Source organism: Syngnathoides biaculeatus, chromosome 8, assembly GCF_019802595.1.
Source record: "Syngnathoides biaculeatus isolate LvHL_M chromosome 8, ASM1980259v1, whole genome shotgun sequence".
Classification (NCBI taxonomy): domain Eukaryota; kingdom Metazoa; phylum Chordata; class Actinopteri; order Syngnathiformes; family Syngnathidae; genus Syngnathoides; species Syngnathoides biaculeatus.
The window spans coordinates 30,648,820-30,673,743 of record NC_084647.1 but is presented as its reverse complement, the minus strand read 5'-3'; the positions used below and the strand labels follow the sequence as shown (position 1 = coordinate 30,673,743).

General features: G+C 42.6%; 1 protein-coding gene across 5 annotated transcripts in view; it reads right to left on the bottom strand.

The window, feature by feature from the left end:
* The window catches only part of cuedc1b (CUE domain containing 1b), a 43,237-nt gene that overhangs the window by 737 nt on the left and 17,576 nt on the right, over positions 1 to 24,924 (bottom strand). For 4 of the 5 annotated variants that reach the window (XM_061827408.1, XM_061827407.1, XM_061827410.1 and 1 more), the window contains 4 exons: positions 17,859 to 17,924; positions 17,593 to 17,670; positions 17,426 to 17,519; positions 10,055 to 10,113 (listed from right to left, as the gene is read on the bottom strand). In XM_061827408.1, the coding sequence (XP_061683392.1) occupies positions 10,055 to 10,113; positions 17,426 to 17,519; positions 17,593 to 17,670; positions 17,859 to 17,924 (297 nt within the window). Of the gene's footprint in view, positions 1 to 6,208; positions 6,479 to 6,680; positions 6,745 to 10,054; positions 10,114 to 17,425; positions 17,520 to 17,592; positions 17,671 to 17,858; positions 17,925 to 24,924 lie in introns of those variants that run through there. The other variant, XM_061827411.1, reaches the window with a different exon arrangement.

Below are 24,924 nucleotides of genomic sequence, written 5' to 3'. Positions count from 1 at the left end.
CCCAAATTGTGTAAACAAAAAAAAAGGTTTAAATTGTGGGCCCAGATTCAATAAACTTTGGAAGTTAACATTTTTCAATTGAAATATGGAAATACAACCTTTTTTATATTCAATATTTTTAGAAAGGTTCGGTGGATGTCAATACTCAGATTGCCTGGCAAGCAGTTCAGGGTGTACAGTGCCCAGCGTCCTGCCCATAGTTAGCTGGGATAGCACACCTAATTGAGGATAAGTGGTGCAGAAAATGGATGGATATCTGTAAATACTGTACCATAAAATAAAGGCTGGAATTCAGAATTTTTGTCTCATCTTTTGGTCTGAAAGCCAAACATCTTCAATACTGTATGTGTGTGTGCCTGTGTGGAGTTTGCAAGTTCTCCCCGTGCTTGTGTGGGTTTTCTCCGGGCACTCGGGTTTCGTCCCACATCCCAAAAACATGAAACATTAAAGTCCCACTGACACCCAAATATAAATTTTAAAATAGAAATTATGAAAACGACAAATACTATTATTCACTTCAATGTCTATATGAAAAAAAAGCAGAGAGCGCGTCATTAATGCACAAAGTTGCAGAAGGATCACTCAACAATATTGCCTGCAATGTCATTTGCAGATGTTACATTGGGACAGTTGCCATTGAAAACATGCTTTTCCACCTGCTATGGGAGATGAACAAAAGATATTTTTTTATTTTTCTGATGCCCCTTCTGAGACTGAAGCTCTTTTCGGAGAAGAAAACAGAATCGAGTGAAGTGACCAGGGCCATATTATCCGATTGTTTCGAGCCATATTCAGATGATATGCGGATCACTTCTAACAATAGACTCCTCAAGAGACGGACGAAGAACCCAATGAAATATCCAAAATTACAAGTCTTGTGTATGTAGCGTACTCAGGAGGATGAAGTAGGTACATTGGGGAGGGGGGCGCCCAGACACCGGTGGCTGGTTGGGAGAAAGAGCTCCTTTCTCCTCCCTGCATGTGGTTGCCCACCTCCCCACCAACCCACCTCAGTCTAATGGATGCCGGTCCGCCGCGGAGGCTAACGGCGAGCCGCCAGCTAACACCCACACTGCCTTCATCGAACATTCGCTGGAAATAACATTTTTTTGAGTTTGGTAATGATACGTCGTTTTGCTATTTAGCTCGTGTTACACACTACTAAACAGTCTTTGTACTTAGTTTTGTTTTGTCTTGTATTGTATGTGATTAAATCGTCCTAAACACAAAACAAGTGCTTTGTTATATTTTGCTCGTACAGGTACATGTAACATAACACATAACATATGCTATAAACTGTGAGACAAATGAGTGCCCCGCCAGTTATTTTTTTGTAATAGCTCTATACACAAGTGCCTGTCATTTAGAACCCACAAAGCTCTTGTCCTTTGCACCCGTGTAATCCATTTTTCATCTCGAACCCCGTCTTTTGGAAATGTGTGGAGAGTGAATCCATCCTCCCGAGTGTTTGAGGAAAATCCCACAATACAACGAGCCGGCATTTTGGCTAACACGCAGAAAAAAAACAGCTAATTTCTTGCCGGTAAATCAGGTATAACCACATGAACCCGCCAGTGTGGGTGTCTGCAAAAAACATCACTTCCTGGTTCTTCTCCAACACAAACTCGAGAGAATTTTCAGGGCGGGTGATGCAAAAATCCATATATGGCAACATTCTGATACGCTGTGAATTAACGGATGGATCCATTATGGCTGATTTTTTCTTTATTAACAACATACTAAAAATTGTGTTTTACGTGTCATTGCCCTTGAATAGGACACGAAATAGCCCCTAGGTGTGATTGTGAAAGTGATTGTCTGTCTCCATGTGCCCTGCGATTGCGTGGCAACCAGTTCAGGGTGTACCCCGCCTCCTGCCCGTTGATAGCTGGGATAGACTCCAGTGCTCCTTGTGAGGATGAGCAGCTAAGTAAATGGATGGATGGATAAAAGTTGACCTTGACCAAAAAATACATTTTAAAAATGCTTCTGCCACCTGTACAGTATACCGTCTACACACACCTGTTCCAATGTCAGATTTCTTCATATAAAGGAAGACTAATACAAATCAAATCCAAACCTTTTTCACCAATAATGTGACATACTGTAACATTCCATCCATTAATTTACTATATCACTTAACCTGTTCAGGGTCCCCACCCCCAATTGAATTTTACAGAATGGTGGAACACGTTTTGGAAAGATTCATAATTCTCACAAACACCGAGTAGTTGAAAGGGTGTGTCTTGATTTTATTACCAATGTATGTTATGAATTATTAGTTAGATATAAGTTTCTCATTCCAATTAACCAATACAGTACATGGTTTTCAAACTGTACTGCTACCCCTCCAATCTCAAACTTTGTTCATACATCAAGCAGTACTGTACAAACAGTATTTAAACCCCTACCAGATTCATATTTATACACGAAAAGGAGCTGAAAGGTTTTGCATTCAAGAAAATTACATTAAAACAAAAATTGTTATACTCCTGTCACCATAGGGCTGCATCAATGATTATTTTGCAGAAGAATTGTCCCGAAATACAGTACATTCAAATTCCTTTTTCAACACGTTTGTTCATTATCCTGTGATTTAAATGTCATGTTATTTACATTATTTTTTTGTCCTACATTTTTAGAGCAATGACTTTAAGACGAATCTTCTTCTTTTCCTTTCGGCTTGTCCCATGAGGGGTCGCCACAGTGTGTCATCTTTTTCCATCTGAGCGTATCTCCTGCATCTTCCTCTCTCACCCCAACTGCCCTCATGTCTTCCCTCACCACATCCATAAACCTTCTCTTTGGTCTTCCTCTCGCTCTTTTGCCTGGCAGATCCATTCTCAGCACCCTTCCACCAATGTACTCATTCTGTGGCCTCTGAACATATCCAAACAGATCGAAGTCTGCTCTCTCGAAGCTTGTCTCCAAAACATCCAACTTTGCCTGTCCCTCTAATGAGCTCATTTCTAATCCTATCCAACCTGCTCACTCCGAGCGAGAACCTCAACATCTTTGTTTCTGCTACCCCCAGTTCTGCTTCCTGTTGTTTCTTCAGTGGCACCATCTCTAATCCGTACATCATAATCTGGCCTCACCAATGTTTTGTAAACTTTGCCCTTCATCCTAGCAGAGACTCCTCTGTCACATAACACACCAGACACCTTCCGCCAGCTGTTCCAACCTGCTTGGACCCGTTTCTTTACTTCCTTACCACACTCACCATTGCTCTGGATTGTTCAGCCCAAGTATTTGAAATTGTTCACCCTCGCTATCTCTTCTCCCTGGAGCCTCACTCTTCCCCCTCCACCTTTCTCATTCACGCATTCATTATGTTTTACTTTGGCTAATCTTCATTCCTCTCCTTTCCAGTGCATGTCTCCATCTTTCTAATTGTTCCTCTGCATGCTCCCTGCTTTCACTGCATATCACAATATCATCTGCGAACATCATGGTCCAAGGGGATTCCAGTCTAACCTTATCTGTCAGCCTATCCATTACCACTGCAAACAGGAATGTGCTCAGAATTGATCCCTGATCCAGTCCCACCTCCACCTTAAATTCCTCTGTCACACCTAAGGCGCACCTCACCATTGTTCTGCTGCCATCATACATGTCCTGTGCTATTTTAACATACTTCTCTGCCACACCAGACTTACGCATGCAGTACCACAGTTCCTCTCTTGGTACTCTGTAATAGGCTTTCTCTAGATCCACAAAGACACAATCTAGCACCTTCTAAACTCCTTTGGACTTTTCCACAAGAATTCTCAAGGCAAATCACTACACGAGTAGTTGCTACTGTTGCTCGCAGATACTTACTTCTGTCCTGAGTCTAGCCTCCACTACTCTTTCCCATAACTTCATTGTGTGGCCCATCAACTTTATTCCTCTATAGTTCCCACAGTTCTGAACATCCCCTTTCTTCTTAAAAATGGGAACTAGTACACTTTTCCTCCATTCTTCAGGCATCTTTTCGCTCGCTAGTATTCTGTTGAATAAGTTGGTCAAAAACTCCACAGCCATCTCTCCAAATTGCTTCCATACCTCTACCAGTATGTCATCAGGACAACTGCCTTTCCATTTTTCAACCTATGTAGTGCCTTTCTGACTTCCCCCTTCGTAATCATTGCCACTTCCTGGTCCTTCACACTTGTCTCTTCAACTCTTCCTTTTCTCTCATTTTCTTCATTCATCAACTTCTCAAAGTATTCTTTCCATCTATTTAGCACACTACTGGCACCAGTCAACACATTTCCATCTCTATCCTTAATCACCCTTACCTGCTGCACATCCTTCCCATCTCTATCAGTCTGTCTGGCCAACCTGTAGAGATCCTTTTCTCCTTCTTTCGTATCCAACCTGGTGTACATGTCTTCGTATGCCTCTTGTTTAGCCTTTGCCACCTCTAGCTTTGCCCTACGTCGCATCTCGATGTACTCCTTTCGCCTCTCCTCAGTCCTCTCAGTATCCCACTTCTTCTTCGCTAATCTCTTTGCTTGTATGACTCCTTGTATTTTGGGGTTCCACCACCAAGTCTCCTCCTTCCCTTTCCCACCAGAAGGCACCCCAAGTACTCTCCTGCCTGCCTTTCTGAGTACCTTGACTATCGTAGTCCAGTCTTCCGGGAGCTTCTGCTGTCCATCGAGAGCATGTTTTACCTCTTTCCGAAAGGCCGCACAACATTCTTCCTTTCTCAGCTTCCACCACATGGTTCTCTGCTCTACCTTTGTCTTCTTAATCTTCCTACCCACCACCAGAGTCATCCTACACAACACCATCCTATGCTGTCGAGCTACACTCTCCCCTACCACTACTTTACAGTCAGTAACCTCCTTCAGATTACATCGTCTGCACAAAATATAATCTACCTGCGTGGTTCTACCTCCGCTCTTGTAGGTCACTATATGTTCCTCCCTCTTCTGGAAATAAGTGTTCACTACAGCCATCTCCATCCTTTTTGCAAAGTCCACCACCATCTGCCCTTCAAAGTTCCTTTCCTGGATGCCGTACTTACCCATCACTTCTTCATCGCCCCTGTTTCCTTTACCAATATGTCCATTACAATCTGCACCAATCACAACTCTCTCGCTGTCTGGGATGCTCAGAACTACTTCATCTAGTTCCTTCCAGAATTTCTCTTTCAATTCTAGGTCACATCCTACCTGTGGGGCATAGCCGCTAACCACATTATACATAACACCCTCAATTTTAGTCTCATCACTCGATCAGATACTCTTTTCACCTCCAAGACATTCTTAGCCAGTTCTTCCTTTAAAATAACCCCTACTCCATTCCTCTTCCCATCTACTCTGTGGTAGAATAATTTAAACCCTGCTCCTAAACTTCTAGCCTTACTGCCTTTCCACCTGCTCTCTTGGATGCACAGTATATCAACCTTTCTCCTTATCATCATGTCAATCAATTCCTGAGTTTTTCCTGTCATAGTCCCAACATTCAAAGTCCCTACACTCAGTTGTAGGCTCTGTGCATTCCTCTTTTTCTTCTGACGACAGATGCGATTTCCTCCTCTTCTTTGTCTTCGACCCACAGTAGCTGAATTTCCACCGACGCCCTGCAGATTAGCAGTGCCGGGGGCGGGCGTTGTTAACCCGGGCCACGACCGATCCGGTATGGAATGACTTTAAGACGAATACTTTGCTTAATTGGGTAGGATTAGGGGATAAATGTCATGGTCGCTACGTAATTCTTCTTTATGCGTGTTGTGTTCAGTAAACTGACTCAAAAAGGCAACCGGACAAGACATGCAGCTCTATTAATAGGTCAGTGTCAGTTAAAACTGTCATGAGTATATGTGCAGGTTTAAAAAATATCAGGGAAAATCATAAGCACCATACTTATTCGTGGTCCTCTTGGTGTACATGACCTAAAACATCAACTGATTAATTTGTTGCCAGATGATTTTTGGACAGTTCCAGCTTTAAAGGGCACATTTGGAAGCATGAAAACTATTATTCAGCAACCCCCAGAGATCCTGAAATTAAAATATCCAAATATAGGAAAGGCTCCTGGTTTAATGTATAGAAAGGGGCACTTCCCATATTTTGGAATTAAAATGCCCAACCTGCTTAATTACCAACATAGAATACTGTATATAAAGTAAGAATAGCGCGTGAACACAAAAGGAGAGGTTTAAAGGATGGGGTTAAAAAAATAAGGACAAACACCGAGAGAATTCCTTTTACAATACAATTAAAATTATATTGCAATAACAAATACAGTACAGAAAAAAATGCATTTATGAATAGACCAAAAATATTGATTAAAAGTCCATGTTTTTTCCTTGAAAAGAAGGCTGGGGGAGTGTGGCGGGGTTCTTCACGAACGTTTGAGTTTTGCATTGGCTCGTATAAGGGTTTGGCTGGGTGGAGTGGTATCGGAAGGGCTTTCAAAGCTATGACCAATGGGTCATGACATGTCACATTGGTCATGATGATATGGTGGAGCAAGGGAGGATCTGAAATACAAAATTTAATTCAGTTGTTGGATGTCAACTCACACACAAACACAAATAAGTATACATAAAAGGATGTCAAAATCAGAACCATGGACCAGGACTTGCAATAGGATAGTGATATTTTCCCAATGATAATACTGCATAATGACAATGTGAAAACCAACATACTGTACTGTAAGAAAATTCGTGGAGAAAAGCTTACCACAAATCTGGTTCACTGCGTTGCTCATTTTTTTCCTGAGTGACTGATCTGCTTGATTGATTTGCTTCCATGCACATACAAAAATACAAATCAGAACATGGATCTCCTATGAATAAAATGTCATGAGTACTTAAGACAACTCACAAATTTACAAATGCTGCTTATCATTTGAAAAAAGTCCTTTTTCATTGATCAGGTTCCCAACACAGACAGTAGTGTTCAAAATAATAGCAGTCCAACGTGACTAATAGGATTAAGCCACATTTTCAGAATTTTTTTTTATTGCTACATGTCAAACGAGTTATCAGTAGGTTCTTAGAAAACAAAAAAACAACTATTTGGTACGTTGTGTTTTTTCACAAAACTGAATGATTGTCTGCAATATTTGGCATTTTTTCTCACTGGAAAAAAAATCCTATGGTTTAGCATGATTGGGGTGTAATGTCTAAGTGGCGCATGAATTTATTTCGCTTCATGATATCCGCTGTCAAATGCAGCACTATGGGGGCACAAGCCAGTGCAATCTCTAGGCGGGTCCCACACCCGGATAAATGCAGAGGGTTGCGTCAGGAAGGACATCCAGCGTAAAACTGTGCCAAACAAATATGAACATTCATCTAAAGAATCCCATACCAGATCGGTCGTGGCCCGGGTTAACAACGCCTGCCCACGGCACCGCTAACCTGAAGGGTGTCGGTGGAAATTCAGCTACTGTGGGTCGAAGACAAAGAAGAGGAGGAAACCGGATCCAGCGTCAGAAGAAAAAGAGGAATGCACAGAGCCTACAACTGAGTGTAGGGACTTTGAATGTTGGGACTATGACAGGAAAAGCTCAGGAGTTGGTTGACATGATGATTAGGAGAAAGGTTGATATATTGTGCATCAAAGAGAGCAGGTGGAAAGTTAGTAAGGCTAGAAGTTTAGGAGCAGGATTTAATTTGACCATGGAGTAGTGGGAAGAGAAATGGAGTAGGAGTTATTTTAAAAACAAGACCTGGCTAAGAATGTCTTGGAGGTAAAAGACTATCAGATTGAGTGATGAGGCTGAAATTTGAAATTGGGGGTGTTTTGTATAATGTGATTAGCGGCTGTGCCCCACAGGTAGGATGTGACCGAGAGATGAAAGAGAAATTCTGCAAGGAATTTGTATGAAGTAGTTCTGAGCATCCCACACTGAGAGAGAGTTGTGATTGGGGCAGATTGTAATGGCCATGTTGGTGAAGGAAACAGGGTCGATGAAGAAATGATGGGTAAGTACGGCATCCAGAAAAAGAACTTTGAGGGACAGATGGTGGTGGACTTTGTAAAAAAAGATGGAAATGACTGTAGTGAACTTTTTTCTCAGAAGAGGCAGGAACATAGAGCGACCTATAAGAGCGGAGGTAGAAGAACACAGGTGGATTGTATTTTGTGCAGACGATGTAATCTGAAGTAGGGGAGAGTGTAGATTGACAGCATAGGATGGTGGTGTGTAGGATGACCCTGGTGGTGGGTAGGAAGATTGAGAAGACAAAGGCAGAGCAGAGAACCACGTGGTGGAAGCTTATAAAGGATGAATGTTGTGCAGCCTTTCAGAAAGAGATGAGGAGGGCTCTCGATGGACAGGAGGGGGTCCCAGAAGACTGGAGTAATACAGCCAAGGTGATCAGAGAGACAGGCAGGAGAGTACTTGGTGTGTCTTCTGGTAGGAAAGGGGAGAAGGAGACTTGGTGGTTGAACCCCAAAATACAGCCAGTCATACAAGGAAAGAGATTAGCAAAGAAGAAGGGAGACACTGAGAGGACTGAGGAGTGCTGAAAGGGAAAACATTGTAATGCAACGTAGGGCAAAGATAGAGATGGCAAAGGGTAAACAAGAGGCATATGACGACATGTACACCAGGTTGGACACGAAAGAAGGAGAAAAGGATCTCTACAGGTTAGCCAGACAGAGGGATAGAGATGGGAAGGATGGAACAATTAGAAAGATAGAGGCACTGAAGAGACAACAGAAAGCAGAGTTGGAGGTGGCAGAAATGAAGATGTTGAGGTTCTCGCAAAGAGTGAGCAGGTTGGATAGGATTAGAAATGAGCTCAGTAGAGGGACAGCCAAAGTGGGATGTTTTGGAGACAAGATTTGAGAGAGAAAACTCCGATGGTTTGGACATGTCCAGAAGCAAGAGCGTGAGGATATTTGTAGAAGGGTGCTGAGGAGGGAGCTGCCAGGTAAAAGAGCGAGAGGAAGACTAAAGAATAGGTTGATGGATGTTGTGAGGGAAGACATGAGGGCAATTGGTGTTAGAGAGGAAGATGCAGGAGATAGGGTTGGATGGAAAAAGATGACACGCTGTGGCGACCCCTAATGGGACGAGCCGAAAGAAAAAGAAGAAGCTGTCCGCTGCTAACTTTTTTTTTCCTTTCCTCATCTCCCACTATCATCACGGTGAAGCCAAGAACCGCATATGCCTCATCATATTTCCTCATTTTCGCTTTCAGGTGACTTTCTTTCGTCTCATTGTCTTCGACTCTCCCCACCTTTCTTTTCATCCCTGTTAAAAACGTTTTCATATTGTCTCGTATGGGTACGTTTACTGTACTTCAGATCGCATGCTCGGTGCAATCAAAAAAATCCTACACCAAAGAGCTAATACTCCCTGCACACACTGACAATGAGAGCTCCACTGTAGCTCCACAACTACAACGTGCTGGTGCGTGAGGTCGAGAAGTTCCGACCAGATATAGTCGGACTCAGCCCTACACACCACTTGGGCTCTGGTACCAGTCCTCTTGAGAGGGGTTGGACTCTGTTCCACTCAAGAGTTGCTCATGGTGAGAGGTGCCGAGCAGTTGTGGGTATACTTCTTGTCCCCCGGCTCGGCGCCTGTACGCTGGGATTCAACCCGGTGATGGAGAGGGTATCCTCCATCTGCCTTCGGGTGGGGGGACTGGTCGTGACTGTTGTTTGTGCCTCTGCACCAAACAGCAATTCAGAGTACCCTTTTTGGAGTCCTTAGAGGAAGTGCTGGAGAGCGGTCCCTCTGCGGACTACATCATTCTGCTGGGGGACTTAAATGCCCACGTGGGCAATGACAGTGAGACCTGAAGGGGCATGATTGGGAAGAACAACACTCCCCAATCAGAACCTGAGTGGTGTTCTGTAATTGGACTTCTGTGCTCATCACAGATTGTCCATAACGAAAACCATGTTCAGGCATAAGGGTGTCCACGTGTGCACTTGGCATCAAGACACCCTAGGTCGCAGTTCGATGATCTATCTATCTTTGTGGTCGTGCTATCGCATGTCTAAGACACTTGGTGAAGCGAGGAGATACACACACACACACACACACACACACACACACACACACACACATAGTATATGCATAAATGACTTACCACAGGACTTTTCTTCCACATCATCGAGGAGATTGGCTGTGGAATGAGCAGTACCCAATCTGATAAGGACCTTTATTAAGAAAACAATGCAGGCTAAAAACTGTTCATTCTTAGGCAATATTTCTATGACATACATGAAAATATGTGATCTACTGAACGAATTGTACATTACCAGGGATGTCTAGAGTCTAGAGGTCGGCAACCTGCGGCTCCGGAGCCTTTGCGGCTTTGTGAGGCTTGAGAAAATATGTGTCCGATTGAAGTGTATGTTATTTGTCTCCAAAATGTGTATCATTTCTTATTAAATCAAAGTATTTAACGTTAACCTTGTGCAATTTTGGTGATCATTTGCCTTCTTCAGAGAGGTTTGACAGCACTTGATGTGTCAGCAGGCAGATTTGACAGCCGGGATGCACGGGAAGACCAGCGACACCAAAACTCCACATTATCTGATAGAAGTGTTTTACTTGTGTTTGTTCATTTGTTTTGTTGTAGTTGTGAAGTGTAAGATCATTGTGATCTTGAAAAATATTAAAATAAAAGTATATTTATGTAGATGTTTTCGTTGCTCAAATATACATCACACTCCCCGTGATGCCAACATGCCACACAGTCCTGTGTAAAGATAAAAGTGACTTCCTACAGCCCCATTAACCAGGTAAAATATATATTCATTCAGTTATTTTGCAAACATTTACTTTCATTGATCAGTGAAATAGTGCTCTTTTTCCATTGTTTTGCAATACCTTTGGCAATGGGCAATGATGAACACAAGTCACCACTGGGTTTTTTTAATTGTTTTTTTAATTAACACTCCAGTAGCACACTGAATTCTTCAATAAGATTCTTGGTTACACTAACTCTCCACCTCGAACTTACTCCACGCTTAAAGGGGTACAATCATAATTATAAATCTTATAGTACGTATTGTTAAATTCACGTCATGGCTCCGCTACATGCGACGAAAGCCCAAAGGATGATGGGTCATGGCATTTTTCTTTGCGAGAGCGATAATTAAAATTCAGATTTTAAATTCATATGTTTTCATTCATTGTTTTTTGTAGTCCCGCTGTCCATGCAAACAGTGACAAGAAAGGGTGGAGGACATCGCAGAGAATCTCCAACTTCACCTCAAAAGTGGAGTGTGAAGTTTTGACTTTTTTCTCCCTAGATTTAGATGAGAGTTGTGACGCCCAAGACACGGCACAGTTACTCGTGTTTCCTTGAGGGATAACGCAGGAGCTGGCATCAATGAGATCAATGAAAGGAACAAACACCGGGAGTGACTTGTTCAACGAGGTAAACGCATGCATCGTCACACACTTGAACTGAAATGGGACCGACTAGTAGGAGTGACTACTAATGGTTGTTCGAATCTGACTGGGAAAAATATGGGACTTTTGAAACAGATGTAAGATGTAGTAGCAGAGCACTTAAAGTCAGCATCACTGCTGGAGTTTTATTCATCTCTCAAGGAGAAGAGCTTTCCAAACATGAGGAAAAGTGCTCAGAAGACGTTTTTTTTTGTTTGTTTTTTGGATCCACCTATACATGTGAACAAACATTCTCAGTAATGAAATTTCCCAAATCCAGATACGGATCCTCTTTACTGATGATCATCTGTCAAATGTGCTTCACATCTCTATAGCAAACATTTAACGTGATTTTGATGTACTTGTTAAAGCTCAACAGAGGCTAGAGTTCTCTCACTGAACTAGAAACAAAAATAACAGGCATGTTTACTTTGATGATTTTTTTTTCCCTGCACTGTTTGGCAGATTATGTTAAATTATTGTTTGCATGCGAAGACAATGTGGTATCTTAGAAACATCAAGTTTAAAACAAAGCATTGTGGTGTCAATGTGACTGAAAAAGAGTTAAAAATGTCCATTTACTGTTGTCTTGCACAGTTTTACTGAATAAATTGAGTTTTTGGGAAAACAACCTCACTCTGTCATTATCTTTCAATAACACATACCCTTACCAGCTTCTGGAAACAAAGCCATCGACTTATTTTAATGTATAAATAAAATTAACAACCAAAGTAGATTTCTAACCTTTGGCCCGGCCCTCCACAATATTTTCTGCTTCTCATTCGGCCCTTGGGGAAAAATAAATTGTCCACCCCTGCTTTAGAGGGTATATGTATGGACCCAAAAAAAAAACATGTTTTAATTATCAATTAAACATATCGCGCAATTCTCCACGCTCCCCTAGTCTCCTCTGATCACTGCTTACTCTACATATAGGTAAGCACTTAAAGTGCGCGAAGCCTTTGGTAAAACCAGTTAAAAAGTCGACCAACGTGGCAAAATTAGAACTTCAAAGGTGCTTTGACTGCACAGACATTCAGCAAGAAGCCTTGATGAATTCATCGATATTGTTACTGCGTATGTCAATCTCTGAGAAGAGGTGTGTGTACCAACAAAATCTTTCCATATGTTCACTAAAAACTAGCAGTGGTTTACACCCAGGCTTAGGCAAGTCCGCCAGGCTAAAGAGCTCGCATATAGTGGTGGGGATAGGGCCCTCTACAATCGCAATAGAAGACAGGTGACTAAAGAAATGAAAGAGGAAATGTACTGGTTTGCATTAACAATGTATCCAATAGGAATTTTCAGGGGCGCTGCCATTTTCGCCAGTCACATGACCTACGTGCGCGGATGTTACATGTACCATGCCGCAACAAAGGCTCGATTACATGGGACATCATTTATGCCCAGCGCTGATTTCTCGGATTTATCCTCATCTGATGAAGAAATAGCAGTATCGGTTGATCAGGAAGACGGAGCAATACTTCCATACACAGTCGTGAGCGGCTCCGTCGCTCGGTTGAACTGGAAGGCGGAAGAATACTTGGATACACAGCCGTGAGCGGCTCAGTCACTCGGTTGATCTGGAAGGCAGAGGAATACTTCCATACACAGCGGTGAGCGGCACAGCCATGAGCAGCTTGGCCGCTTGGTTGATCGGAAAGGCGGAGAAATACTTCCATACAGATTTGATCCTGTGACTGTAAATAATGCCGCAGAGCGGCGGAGCTGTTAGCTGAGCTCACGCCTCCGCCACTCGGCTGTAAATAATGTTGAATATTCGGATGGTTCTTCGGGCGGAATGACGCGGAGTCTGACAAGCGCGCCCTGCTGAGTGGCGGAGCCATGAGCTCAGTCCCCGTCAGTCTCATTCACCGTTTAACATCCATGAAAGGGAGGTGAGGCAGATCTTCAAACAACAAAAAGTCAGGCCAAGACCTTGTGTCCAAATCCAGCCTCTAAGTCTGTGCAGACCAACTTGCTCATGTCTTCACAGAGATCTTCAATAAGTCTCTAGAACTACGTGAATTACCAACCTGCTTCAAAACTCCACCATTATACCGGTCCTTAAAAAAAGCAGCAGTCTCGGGTCCTAATGACAACTGTGGTCAAGAAGTCCTTTGAACGCCTTGTGCTGGACCACCTCAAGAGCATCACAGGTCCCCAGTTGGACCAACTGCAGTTTGCCTCTCGACCTAACAGGGCTGCAGATGATGCCGTCAATGCGGGTCTGCACTTCATCCTTGTACACTTACCTTGGATGACCTCTTGCATTTTGAGGTTCCACCACCAAGTCTCCTTCTCCCCTTTCCCACCAGAAGACACCCCAAGTACTCCCCTGCCTGCCTCTCTGAATACCTTGGCAGTTGTACTTCCTACCCGCTACCTGTCATCCTACACACCACCATGCTATGCTGTCGAGGTACACTCTCCCCCACCACAACCTTACAGTCGGTAACCTCTTTCAGATTACACCATCTGCACAAAATATAATCCACCGGTATGCTTCTACCTCCGCTCTTGTCGGTCACTCTATGTTCCACTCTCTTCTGGAAATAAGTGTTCACCACTGCCAATTCCATCGTTTTTGCGAAGTCCACCACCATCTGCCCCTCAAAGTTCCTTTGCTGAATGCCGTACTAACCGATCACTTCTTCATCGCCCCTGTTTCCTTCGCCAACATGTCTATTGAAATCTGTACCAATCACAACTCTCTCTCTCTCTGGGATGCTCAGGACTACCTCGTCTAGTTCCTTCCAGAATTTCTCTTTCAACTCAAGTTCACATCCTACCTGTGGTGCATAGCCGCTGATCACATTATACACAATACCCTCAATTTCAAATTTCGGCCTCATCACTCGATCTGATACACTTTTCACCTCCAAGACATTCTTCGCCAGCTCTTCTTTTAAAATAACCCCTATTCTATTTCTCTTCCCATCTACTCCATGATAAAATAATTTAAACCCTGCACCTAAACTTCTAGCGTTACTCGCTTGCTATGAGGCATGTAACTTCAGTGAATAACAACGATCTGACCACAGTGCATACGCCTGATGTTGCTCACAGTGGTCAAAGGGAGCGCTCACAGGCTTAACGTGTTTGCTCAGACACGTAAAAAATTAGAGGGAATGTATGTCCAGAGATACCGAAACATAAATTTCTTTAACCATCCACTGCCAGCCCTCAAAATTAACACTGATATTTGAATTCAACAGCCATCAATGCCAGTGAAAGAGTGAGCGCTGCCCACTTCTTTGATGGTACATACAGACAAAATTCCTGGTTCGTGTCAGTGGAAAAAAGACTTTCCACTAGTGTCACTGAATCAACCCAAAACGTAGCAATAAAAATACTAAAAACTAATTGAAGCCAGGCATTGCTTTTTTTGTAAAGAAAAGTAATTTAAAGAAAAAAATGAAACTGGCTTTGACATAATTATGGAAAGCAAAGATTAACCACAGGAGGCCTAAAAATGTCTTGGAAATTTGTAGTATATAGTTTTGAGAAATAGCCGGACAATTATTAAATAAAAAACAGAAAGCAAAGTACGTGAAATTAGGCTTCCAAATGGTTAAGAATTGAGACTTTCAGAGTCGAGACTGTTGATGAATGTTCCGAAAACACTGCCTCCCTGTCAGGGGTACACACTGCCAGGGCCTACAGAGAAGCAGCGTTTGAGCCCCGTCATAATGACCAACACCCACCTTTGAAATTCAGCGGGCTGTTGATCGTGGCTGCTGAAGGGTGCCCTATAAGCAGCCACATCGGTGCTATGAACACTGTTCCTGCTGGATGATTCGCCCCCACTTTGCCCAACCTTTGTGGAAGACGTCCCTATCATCGATCAACCAGACTTACAGCGGCTATTTTAAAAGTTTATCATCGATCAGCCAGACTTACGGCAGCTATTTTAAAAGTTTTCGGGCTTTATTTTTTTAACGGTGTATTAAACTTTAGCATTGTTAACTCAGGAAGATATTTGTAGTGCTAGCACTAGTCCAAACACAGCACTCCGATCAATACTGCAGTCATGATTAAGAATTAAACATGATAATTAACAACATAAGGATTAGCAATTAGCATTCGCCAAAATCATTTTCAGCTGCAGACATGAAGTGATGCCAAAGTACCAGTAGACTGTTGCCGGCTATTGGGGCCTACAATTTTAACAGCTGATATAGATTGCGGTGAAGAGCTGTTTTTGTACATTTTTACTTTTGCTTTTTTCCATGTCTTCTGCTAATTTTGCCATTATCTAATTTAAAGTGTTGAAAAAAATCTAAACATTGAGAATTGGTCCACTGTTTTAGAAGCGATATAAACGTCTGAGCTGAGGGAATTACGTCACTTCACGATTGCGTTGAGGTTTTTTTTTGGTTATAAACACAATAAGTTTAAGTCGTTTTATAAATTTGAGTAAGCACATTTTGTTAAAAATGAATTGATGTGATGCTTTGATAGGAACTGGAACTGTGTAATTGTTAAAGTGTTATTTATTGCATAACCCATGGCACTATTACCTTTGCAAAGGAGGTGACAGGTGCAAACTGGTCAATAGTCTACACTTTTAATCAATGACAGGGTGGTAATAGCGACTTTGTTGGCCCATCAAACTGTCACTTGAACAAGTGTTGTGGTGGGTTCTTGCCGATGTTGGGGTGGAATAGTATATGATGGACCGACAGTGAAAATATGAAGAGTTCAGACGCAAAAGCTACAGAAAGAACAAAAATGTATATATCTGCTTTTGCGTCTGAACTCTTCATATCTACCTTGTTCTGCCTCAATATTTACTAACTGTATGGTTTCATAAATAAAGCTCAATAAAAAGCTAGAATTGGGAAATACACATTACTTTTATGTGAATTTGCACTTGTGTGAGAGAAAAGATCTAAAAATGGCAGCCCCATAAGAGTAGATGCAACCACCCGGCCCCGGACCGGTCCGTAGATCATTTTATACCGGGCCACAGAGAATGAATAATAATTAAATGATGTTTTTCCTTCCAGGTGTCTTATTTTGAAAGACAACCACTTTTGCCCTTGCCTCAATTCCGCACTTGCCTCTTTGGCGTGTCTTTTTCTTGTATCAGCAATCCAAGCTACAGCTTGTAAAATGAACCAGAAACAGTACACTGGAGGGTTTTTTTTTTGGAAAGGGTAAACAAGACAACGGTGAGACAAAAGGGGTTACAAGCTCCCTCAAAAAGAAAGCTACATTTAAAAGAAAATACCAAGATTTCCATTTGTGTTACGGGTTCATCGCAGCAGGTGATTCACAAGCCCCACACCGAATTTTGTAATATGCGGTGACAGATTAGCTAATGAACCCATGAAAGCATCAAAACTGTGCTGCCACCTGGAGACAAAACACCCAGCATTGAAAGAAAGGCACTAAGAATATAATTTGAAAGAAGAAAATGGGAACGTGTAGGACAGAAACATTATTGAAGGCCACTACTTTAACAAATATGTCCACCCTAAAAGCATCATTCCTGGTCGCGGATCGCACTGGTAAAGCTAAGAACCCTACTACCATTGGTGAAGAACTGAGTTTTCCTGCAACAAAGGACATTTGCAGCACACTTTGTGGATAGGCTGCAGTAAAAATAAAAAAATAAAAAAAAAAAGGTTGAAAACATCTTGCTTTCAGCGACCACAATAAGAATAAATGAAATAGCAGGGGACATCGGCGCAGAGTTAGTTGTGAGGATAACTCATAACGGTTTTTTAGGACAATCGTGTGAATTCATTTATGCTGTGTGTGTATATATATATATATATATATATATATATATATATATATATATATATATATTATATATATATATATATATATAAAAAACGGCCCGCAGTCCAAAAAATGTTGGGGACCACGATTTTAAACTTCATTTTTAGAATACTTTGTTAATTTAAGTAAACTGGAGCACAACTAAAATAAAAAGCTTTTGACATCTTGGATTAAATTATTCTTTGATGGAAGCACACCAACAATTTTGTTCAGGTGTGAATATAAGCATATTTGCATAGCTGGAAAATGATAAAACTCAGGATACGAATGATGCTTTAGAAGTGTTCTCCTTTTTGACTTTTTCCTCTTTGTCTTTTCTGAGAAAGTTCTGGCAATTTCAAGCAGCTTCTTTCTTGTGGCTGAAAAGAGATAATATTAATTTGGTTGCATGTTAAGTCGATAAGGAGAATGTATTTAATGTAGGAGACTTACATTTGCCCATATGCTTGAGTTTGTCTCTGAACAGTGCATCTTCTGACACAGTCTCAGATGAAGGTACAGAAAATGATTCTAGGGCACAGTGACAACAGGAACACTGACTGACTGTATTTATACCATATGTAGTGTAGATTGATATATAATAGTGTGAGGGTGGTTCAGAAATCCATGAAGAAATCACAATGAACGCATTACACTAGTATTCTGGTTCATCGACAGTAAGATATCTGGACAAAGTTATCTCCACGAGTGATCGCTACCTGTGCAATTCGCCAAGCTAGATGAATGAGTGTACTTTGATTTCTTTGATTCATACTTCAAGCGATCTAAAAAACAAGGAGCAGACGTTAGGATCAATGATATGAAAGCATTTCAGCACAAAAATGGTAATATTGTGGGCAAAGTAGCACAGGCTCCTCTTTGAGCTTCACCTTATTGTGATAGAGGGGTGTGTGTGTCCCAAAGATCCTAGGAGGTTAAGTTGTCTGGGGGTCATGCCCCTGGTATGTTTACCCACAGCAAAAAGGTCCTCGGTGAGGGACCAGACAAAGCACCGCTCCATAAACCCTTTTGACGAATAAATAAAAGTAAATTGGATCGAGGTTTCCCTTGTCCGGATGCGAGTCACCGGGGACCACCCCCTGGAGCCAGGTCTGGAGGTGTGGCTTGAAGGAGCAACGGCTGAAGACAGGGACCTTGGCAATCCGATCCCCAGCTACAGAATCTGGCTTTAGGGATGTGGAATGTAACCTCTCTAGCAGGAAATGAGCCCGAGCTGCTATGCAAAGTCGAGAAGTTCCAACTAGATAGCCGGGCTTGCTTCCACCTACGACTTGGGCTCTTGCACCAGTCTTCTTGAGAGGGGTTGTACTCTCTTCCACTCTGGATTTACCCACAGTGAGAGGCGCTGAGTAGATGTGGTCATACTTATCGGCCCACGGTTCACCGCCAATACGTTGAGGGGTAGACCGCTCCCCACCTTTGGGTGGGGGGGACAGGTCCCAACTGTTGTTTGTGCCTCTGCACCAAACAACAGTTCATAGTACCCACCCTTTTTGTAGTCCTTAGAGGGAGAACTGGAGAGCCCTCCTGATGGGGACTCAGTGCTTACGTGGGCAATGACAGTGAGACCTGGAAGGGCAGGATTAGGAAGAACCCCCAATAAGAACTGCTGTTATTTTAGTGTACTTCTCTCCTCATCATGGATTGTCCAGAACTAACACCATGTTCAAGTATGAGGGTATCCACACGTGCACCTACAACCACATGTCTTGGACACTTGAAGAGATGGGCGGAGCTGTCAGCACACCTTCCCATAAGGAAGCAGAGTCTGGGTTCTCTGAGGGGGGCTCATCTATCTCTGCGGTTCAGGTGACCGAGGTGGTTAAAAAGCACCAAGAAGACATGGTTAGGCCCTCCGGAATGGATGACCCACAACAAAGTAGAGGTAGGGTGAGATGTGCATCGCAGCGACTGCCATGGAGAAAGCAAGAGATAGACGGTAAATAGGAAGCTAGGTTGCTAGAACCTGCCTTTATGTGCACAGTGACACATCAGAAATGGCCAGAATTGATTAAACCAAATGTCAATCAATCTACCCACGCGATCAACCTACTGACCACACCTCAATCAAGCAATGAGATTGATGATGGATTGACTTTTTTTTCCCTTCCCCATATGGTCACGTGATCGACCAACGTTTCCTCGGTGATCGACTGGTTGATCATCATCAATGCATTGGGGTACCTCTGCTATTGGATTATTCATAAATGTATGTCCAGAACCTTTCCCAAAAAAATTTAATATCATGGAAAAGTGATATCCATAATTCCATTAAAAATGGTACTTTCATAAATTATCAATACAGAGCCAACAATTTAAACAATTTTGGATATTTACATAGTTTTACATAGTTTGGGTTTTCACCTCATAAAACATGAAATGGGGAATTTAAAAAAAATTGCATATAGTGAAGAAATCACATCACATTTTACAGGCCAGAAATGTTTTAATGAATTGCCACACACTAATAAACCACTAAACCCAAAGCACCTGCACAGGTTTCCCTAGGTGCCATTAAATTGCTTAAGTTTAGTTGAACTGTCTCCATTTTGTTCAATATGGGGAAGACTGCAGACTTGACAACTGGCCAGAAAAGCATTATTTATACCTTCCATAGGATGGGGAAGGTACAGAAGTTCACAATTAAGGAGGCTGACTGTTCATAGTGCTGTCCAAGCATATGAATGGAAAGTTTTCTGGAAGGACAAAATGTGTCAGGAGAAGATGCCCCACCAAAAGAAATAACCGTGGGGTTAAGCGGATTGTCAAACAGAAGATTAAAGAATCTAGCAGAGATCCAGAAAGAATGGAATGAGACAGGAGTCACTGCTTCAAAAAGCACGACATTCAGACACATTTGTAAGACGGGCTACAACTGGCTGCTTCTGAGGCTGAGCCAACGTAGAAACGTATTAACTGGGCCAAGGAGAAGGACTGGACTGATGGCCAGTGGTCCAAGGTCCTCTTTTCTGATGAAAGTGTGACTTTCATTTGCGAATCAAAGTTGAAGGGTTTGGAGCAAGACTGGTGAAGAACAGAACTCAAGTTGCTAGAAGTCCCCAGTCAGTCATGATTTGGGATGCAATGTCCAGTGCATGTGTTGGTTTTCCTGCTTTTTTAAACCCAAAGTCCCTGCAACAATACACCAGAATCTCTTCGAGGACTTCAGGATTGCTCTGGAAACAGAAGCAGATTTCATCTTCCCGCAGCAACTGTCTGACAGAAGCACCAAAGCCTGGTTTGATGCCAATGCCATCACAGTGCTTGACCAGCCAGCCAATTTACTGGATCCAAACTGCATTCATAGTTTATGCAGATTATCAAGAGGAAAATGAGGGGTACCAAACACAAACTGAGAGCAAGCATCAAGGAAATCTGGGCTTCCAAAACTCCCAGGCAATGCCGCAGGTTGATTGCCTCATGGCCACGCCGTATCTAGACAGTGATTAAAGCAAAGGGATTCCCAACCAAATTAACAAAATTTTCAAAGTACCATATTTTGATTAATGTAATGTGACCCATTTTTTTCTTTTAAATCCTGATTCTGTGGATTTTATGACCAGAAACCAAAATTAAGTAAAAATAATTTAAACTGTGGCCCCTGAATCTATACTCTATGAAAGCTTGATTTTTTTTTTTTTTTTTTTTAAATGGAATTATGGAATACCATGCAACTTTTCCATTGTATTCTAATTGTTTGGAAAGGGTGCTCCCCCCAAAAAAACCCAATTTAAAAAAAACAAGCCCTTCTATCATTTAATTCACCCTTGTACTTTTACAGTGGATATGGAAAGTATTGAGACCCCTTGAAATGTTTCACTCTTTATTTTGCAGCCATGTGGTAAAATCATTTAAGTATTTTTCTTCCTCATAAATGTACAGTGACTCCTCATTATTCGCGGGGGTTACATTCCTTCCTTCCTGTAAATCCCCAAAAATGCAAATAATTGATGCAGTTTTACAAGCCAATGTGTGATGTACCGTATTTTCCCGACCATAACGCGCACTTAGTCCAAAATTTTCTCAAAAATGGATGTGGCGCCTTAGAATACAGCACACCTAATGTGTGCACCAAGTTCCAAAATCTGTAAATGTTAGAGATTATTTCAATAAACCGCAAACAAACACGGCAGTTAAAGAGCGTGCAATTTCGACTTAGCTTCCTCTTTACCACAACAGACCGATACGAAGTCCGCATCACTATAGACACCACCCTTTTCCGACTCAGGACCATGGTTTTAGATATGGAGGTGCTGATTCAGAGCCTTTAGGAATTCCAGGCAAATCTCATCCACCCCTGGGGCCTTGCCACCGGAGAGCTTTTTAACCATCTCGGTGACCTCAACCCCAGAGATAGATGAGCCCACCTCAGAGAACCCAGACTCAGTTTCCTCATGTGAAGGCGTGTCAGTTGAATTGAGGAGGTCTTCAAAGTATTGCCCCCACTGACTCACAACATCCCGAGTTGAGTTCAACAGTGCCCCATCCTCACAATACACGGTGTTGATGGTGCACTGTTTCCCCATCCTGTGACCTTGGACAGTGCACCAGAATTTCCTCGAAGCAGTCTTGAAGTTGTTCTCCTTGAACTCAACGAACTCCTCCCACGCCCAGGTTTTTGCCTCAGCGACCACCAAAGCTGCATTCCGCTTGGCCAGCCGGTACCTATCAGCTGCCTCGGGAATCGCACAGGACAGAAATGCCCGATAGGACTGCTTCAGCTTGATGGCATCCCTCACGGTTGGTGTCCACTAATGTGTTCAGGGGTTGCTGCCACGACAGGCACCAACGACCTTATGGTCAGCCGCCTCAGCAATGGTTTGAATGGAAGGTGGTGAACATTGTCCACTCAGACTCAATGTCCCCCACTTCCCTTAGAACATGAGGGAAGTTCTTTTGGAGGTGGGAGTTGAATTTCCTTCTGACAGGTGAATCTGCAACCTGTTCTCAACAGACCCTCACAATACATTTGGCCCTGCCACGTTGGACCGGCATCTTCCCCTACCATCAGAGCCAACTCACCACTAAGTAGTGATCAGTTGACAGCTCATCCCCTCTCTTTACCCTAGTGTCCAAGACTTGCGGATCTTCACAGTCACATCCTTCCAGGTCTCACTGTTATTTCCCACGTCGGCATTGAAGTCCCCCAGCAGAATGATGCGAGTCCCCAGAGGGAGTGCTCTCCAGCACTCCACAACGCGCGGGTACTCTGAACTGTTGTAGTTTCTGTAGCTGGGGATCGGATTGTCAAGGTCCCCGCCTTCGGCTACTGCCCAGCTCACATTGGACCTGACACCTGTGGTCCCTGTCACAGGTGGTGAAGCCATGGGAGGGACCCTTGTTACCCTTTCGGGCTGTGCAGAGCCCCCTTGAGTGCAGGCCTGGCCACCAGGCTCTTGTCTTCGAGCCCCACCTCCAGGCCTTGCTCCAGAGGGGGGCCACGGTGACCCACATCCGGGCAAGGCAAACCTGAATCAATTCGTTTTACTCATCATAGGATTAACTGCTAAATAACAAACAAATATCTTAAACAATGACTGAATAACTGACACAAAACATGCACTTTAAATGCTATTTACATCCTTAGTGCTCCAAAGCATGGACATATACAGCACCAAAGAGTGAAACAAGAGAATTGTTTTAAGATTGGCAATTTCTTAAAAAAAATTTAAAAAATCAAAACAAACTGGAATATCACACAGCTATAAGTATTCACATCTTTTGCTGTGAACACATTAAGTCAGGTGCTGTCCATTTCGTCTGCTCATCCTTCAGATGGTTGTACACCAGGTGTCGGGAACCTATAGCTCGCAAACCATATCTGGCTCTTTTGATGGTTGCATATAGCTCGCAGAGCCCTCATAACAACATACTGTACATGTCATTTCTGTCACATAGTCATTGGAAATGAGGCGGAGACAGTTTGCCCCATTGAGGTAGCCATAGATTGCTGTTCAATATGCAAGTCGATGAAGGCAGGTGCAGAAAGATTGAACACAGATCAGGTAGAAATTAATTGTTGAAACACTTCATGCAAAGATGGCTAAATAAAGAGATGAGGAGTACTGTAGTTTTCAGTAAGAATGGACGGGAATTAACCTTTGTGGGGAAAGAAAGTTTCTTGGTGTTTAATTTAAAATGACAAAATTACAGCGGTGAAATGCTCAACTAGAAAGTGTCACTTCGACACATGCCATACTGTGTTTGCATCAAAATATCCTGCGAGGGACAGCAGGAAGAAAGCACGTCAAGAATGACTGTGCAGTGTCTAAGCTAGTCAACAGCTACTCTTTGTTTGGAGACAACAAGGTGACTGGAATTCTTATAGCTTTGCTGGTGTTTTGCCAATTGTGAGAAACAGACAGCCATTCACAAATGGGGGGTATGCCAAAAAGGTCATGCTTGATATTGCCAATGAACTTGACAATTTTTTTACATAAAGACAAGTTAATCAAATGAATAAAAGACATGCGTCTGTCGGCAAGCATTGTTGGTGAGCGCATATAAATGGAGAGAAATGGAAAAAATTCACCTGCAGACCAGCTGATTGTCAAAACTTGGAACCCACTTCCTGTCATTTACCACAAACTGTGATGTGTAAGTACTGACAAAGGTTTTTTGACAATGATTGGTTGGGAGAAATCTTTCACATTTAAAAAACATTAAGACCAACTTATGCTCACGAATAACTGATGGAAGTCTCAACAGCTGCATGAAGTTTAATCTAATGACGTTTGAAACAGACTACAAAGACATCAGCAAAACAATGCAACACCAGCAGTCGCATTAATGGCAAGAAGTACTTTTGTCATCATTGGTTCGCAACAGCATAATGTTATTTAAAGGAATTCAGACTTATTGTACACTTAAAGTGTTGGTCTTATATAGAATGCGCAAATACATTTGTATTTAGTTTAAAAAATATTCTATGGCTTTTGTATCTCTTTTCTATCTGTGTAACAGTATGGGTTCATGCCGAGAAAGAGTACCACAGATGCATTATTTGCCTTAACGATGCTAGTGAAAAAGTACACAGAAGGTCAGAAGGAACTACATTGTGTCTTTGTGGATCTAGAAAAAGCCAATGCCAGAGTACCAAGGGAGGAACTGTAGTACTGCATGCGTAAGTCTAGTGTGGCGAGAAATATGTTAGAATTGTACAGGACATGTATGGCGGCTGCAGAACAGTGGTGAGGTGTGCCGTAGGTGTGACAGAAGAATTTAAGGTGGAGGTGGGACTGCACCAGGGATCAGCTCTGAGCCCCTTCCTGTTTGCTGTGGTTAGGATAGAATGGATAGGCTGACAGATGAGGTTAGAATGGAATCCCCTTGGACCATGATGTTCGCAGATGATATCATGAGATACAGTGAAAGCAGGGAGCGGGTGGAGGAACAATGAGAAAGATGGAGACATGCACTGGAAAGGAGAGGAATGAAGATTAGCCGAAGTAAAACAGAATATATGTGCGTGAATGAGAAAAGTAGAGGGGGAAGAGTGAGGCTACAGGGAGAAGAGATAGCGAGGGTGGACGACTTCAAATACTTGGGGTCAACAATACAGAGCAAAGGAGAGTGTGGTCAGGAAGTGAAGAAACGGGTCCAAGCAGGTTGGAACAGCTGGTGGAAGGTGTCTGGTGTGTTATGTGACAGAAGATTCTCTGCTAGGATGAAGGGCAAAGTTTGTAAAACAGTGTTAAGGCCGGCCATGATGTATGGATTAGAGATTATGGCACTGAAGAGACAACATGAACCAGAACTGTAGAT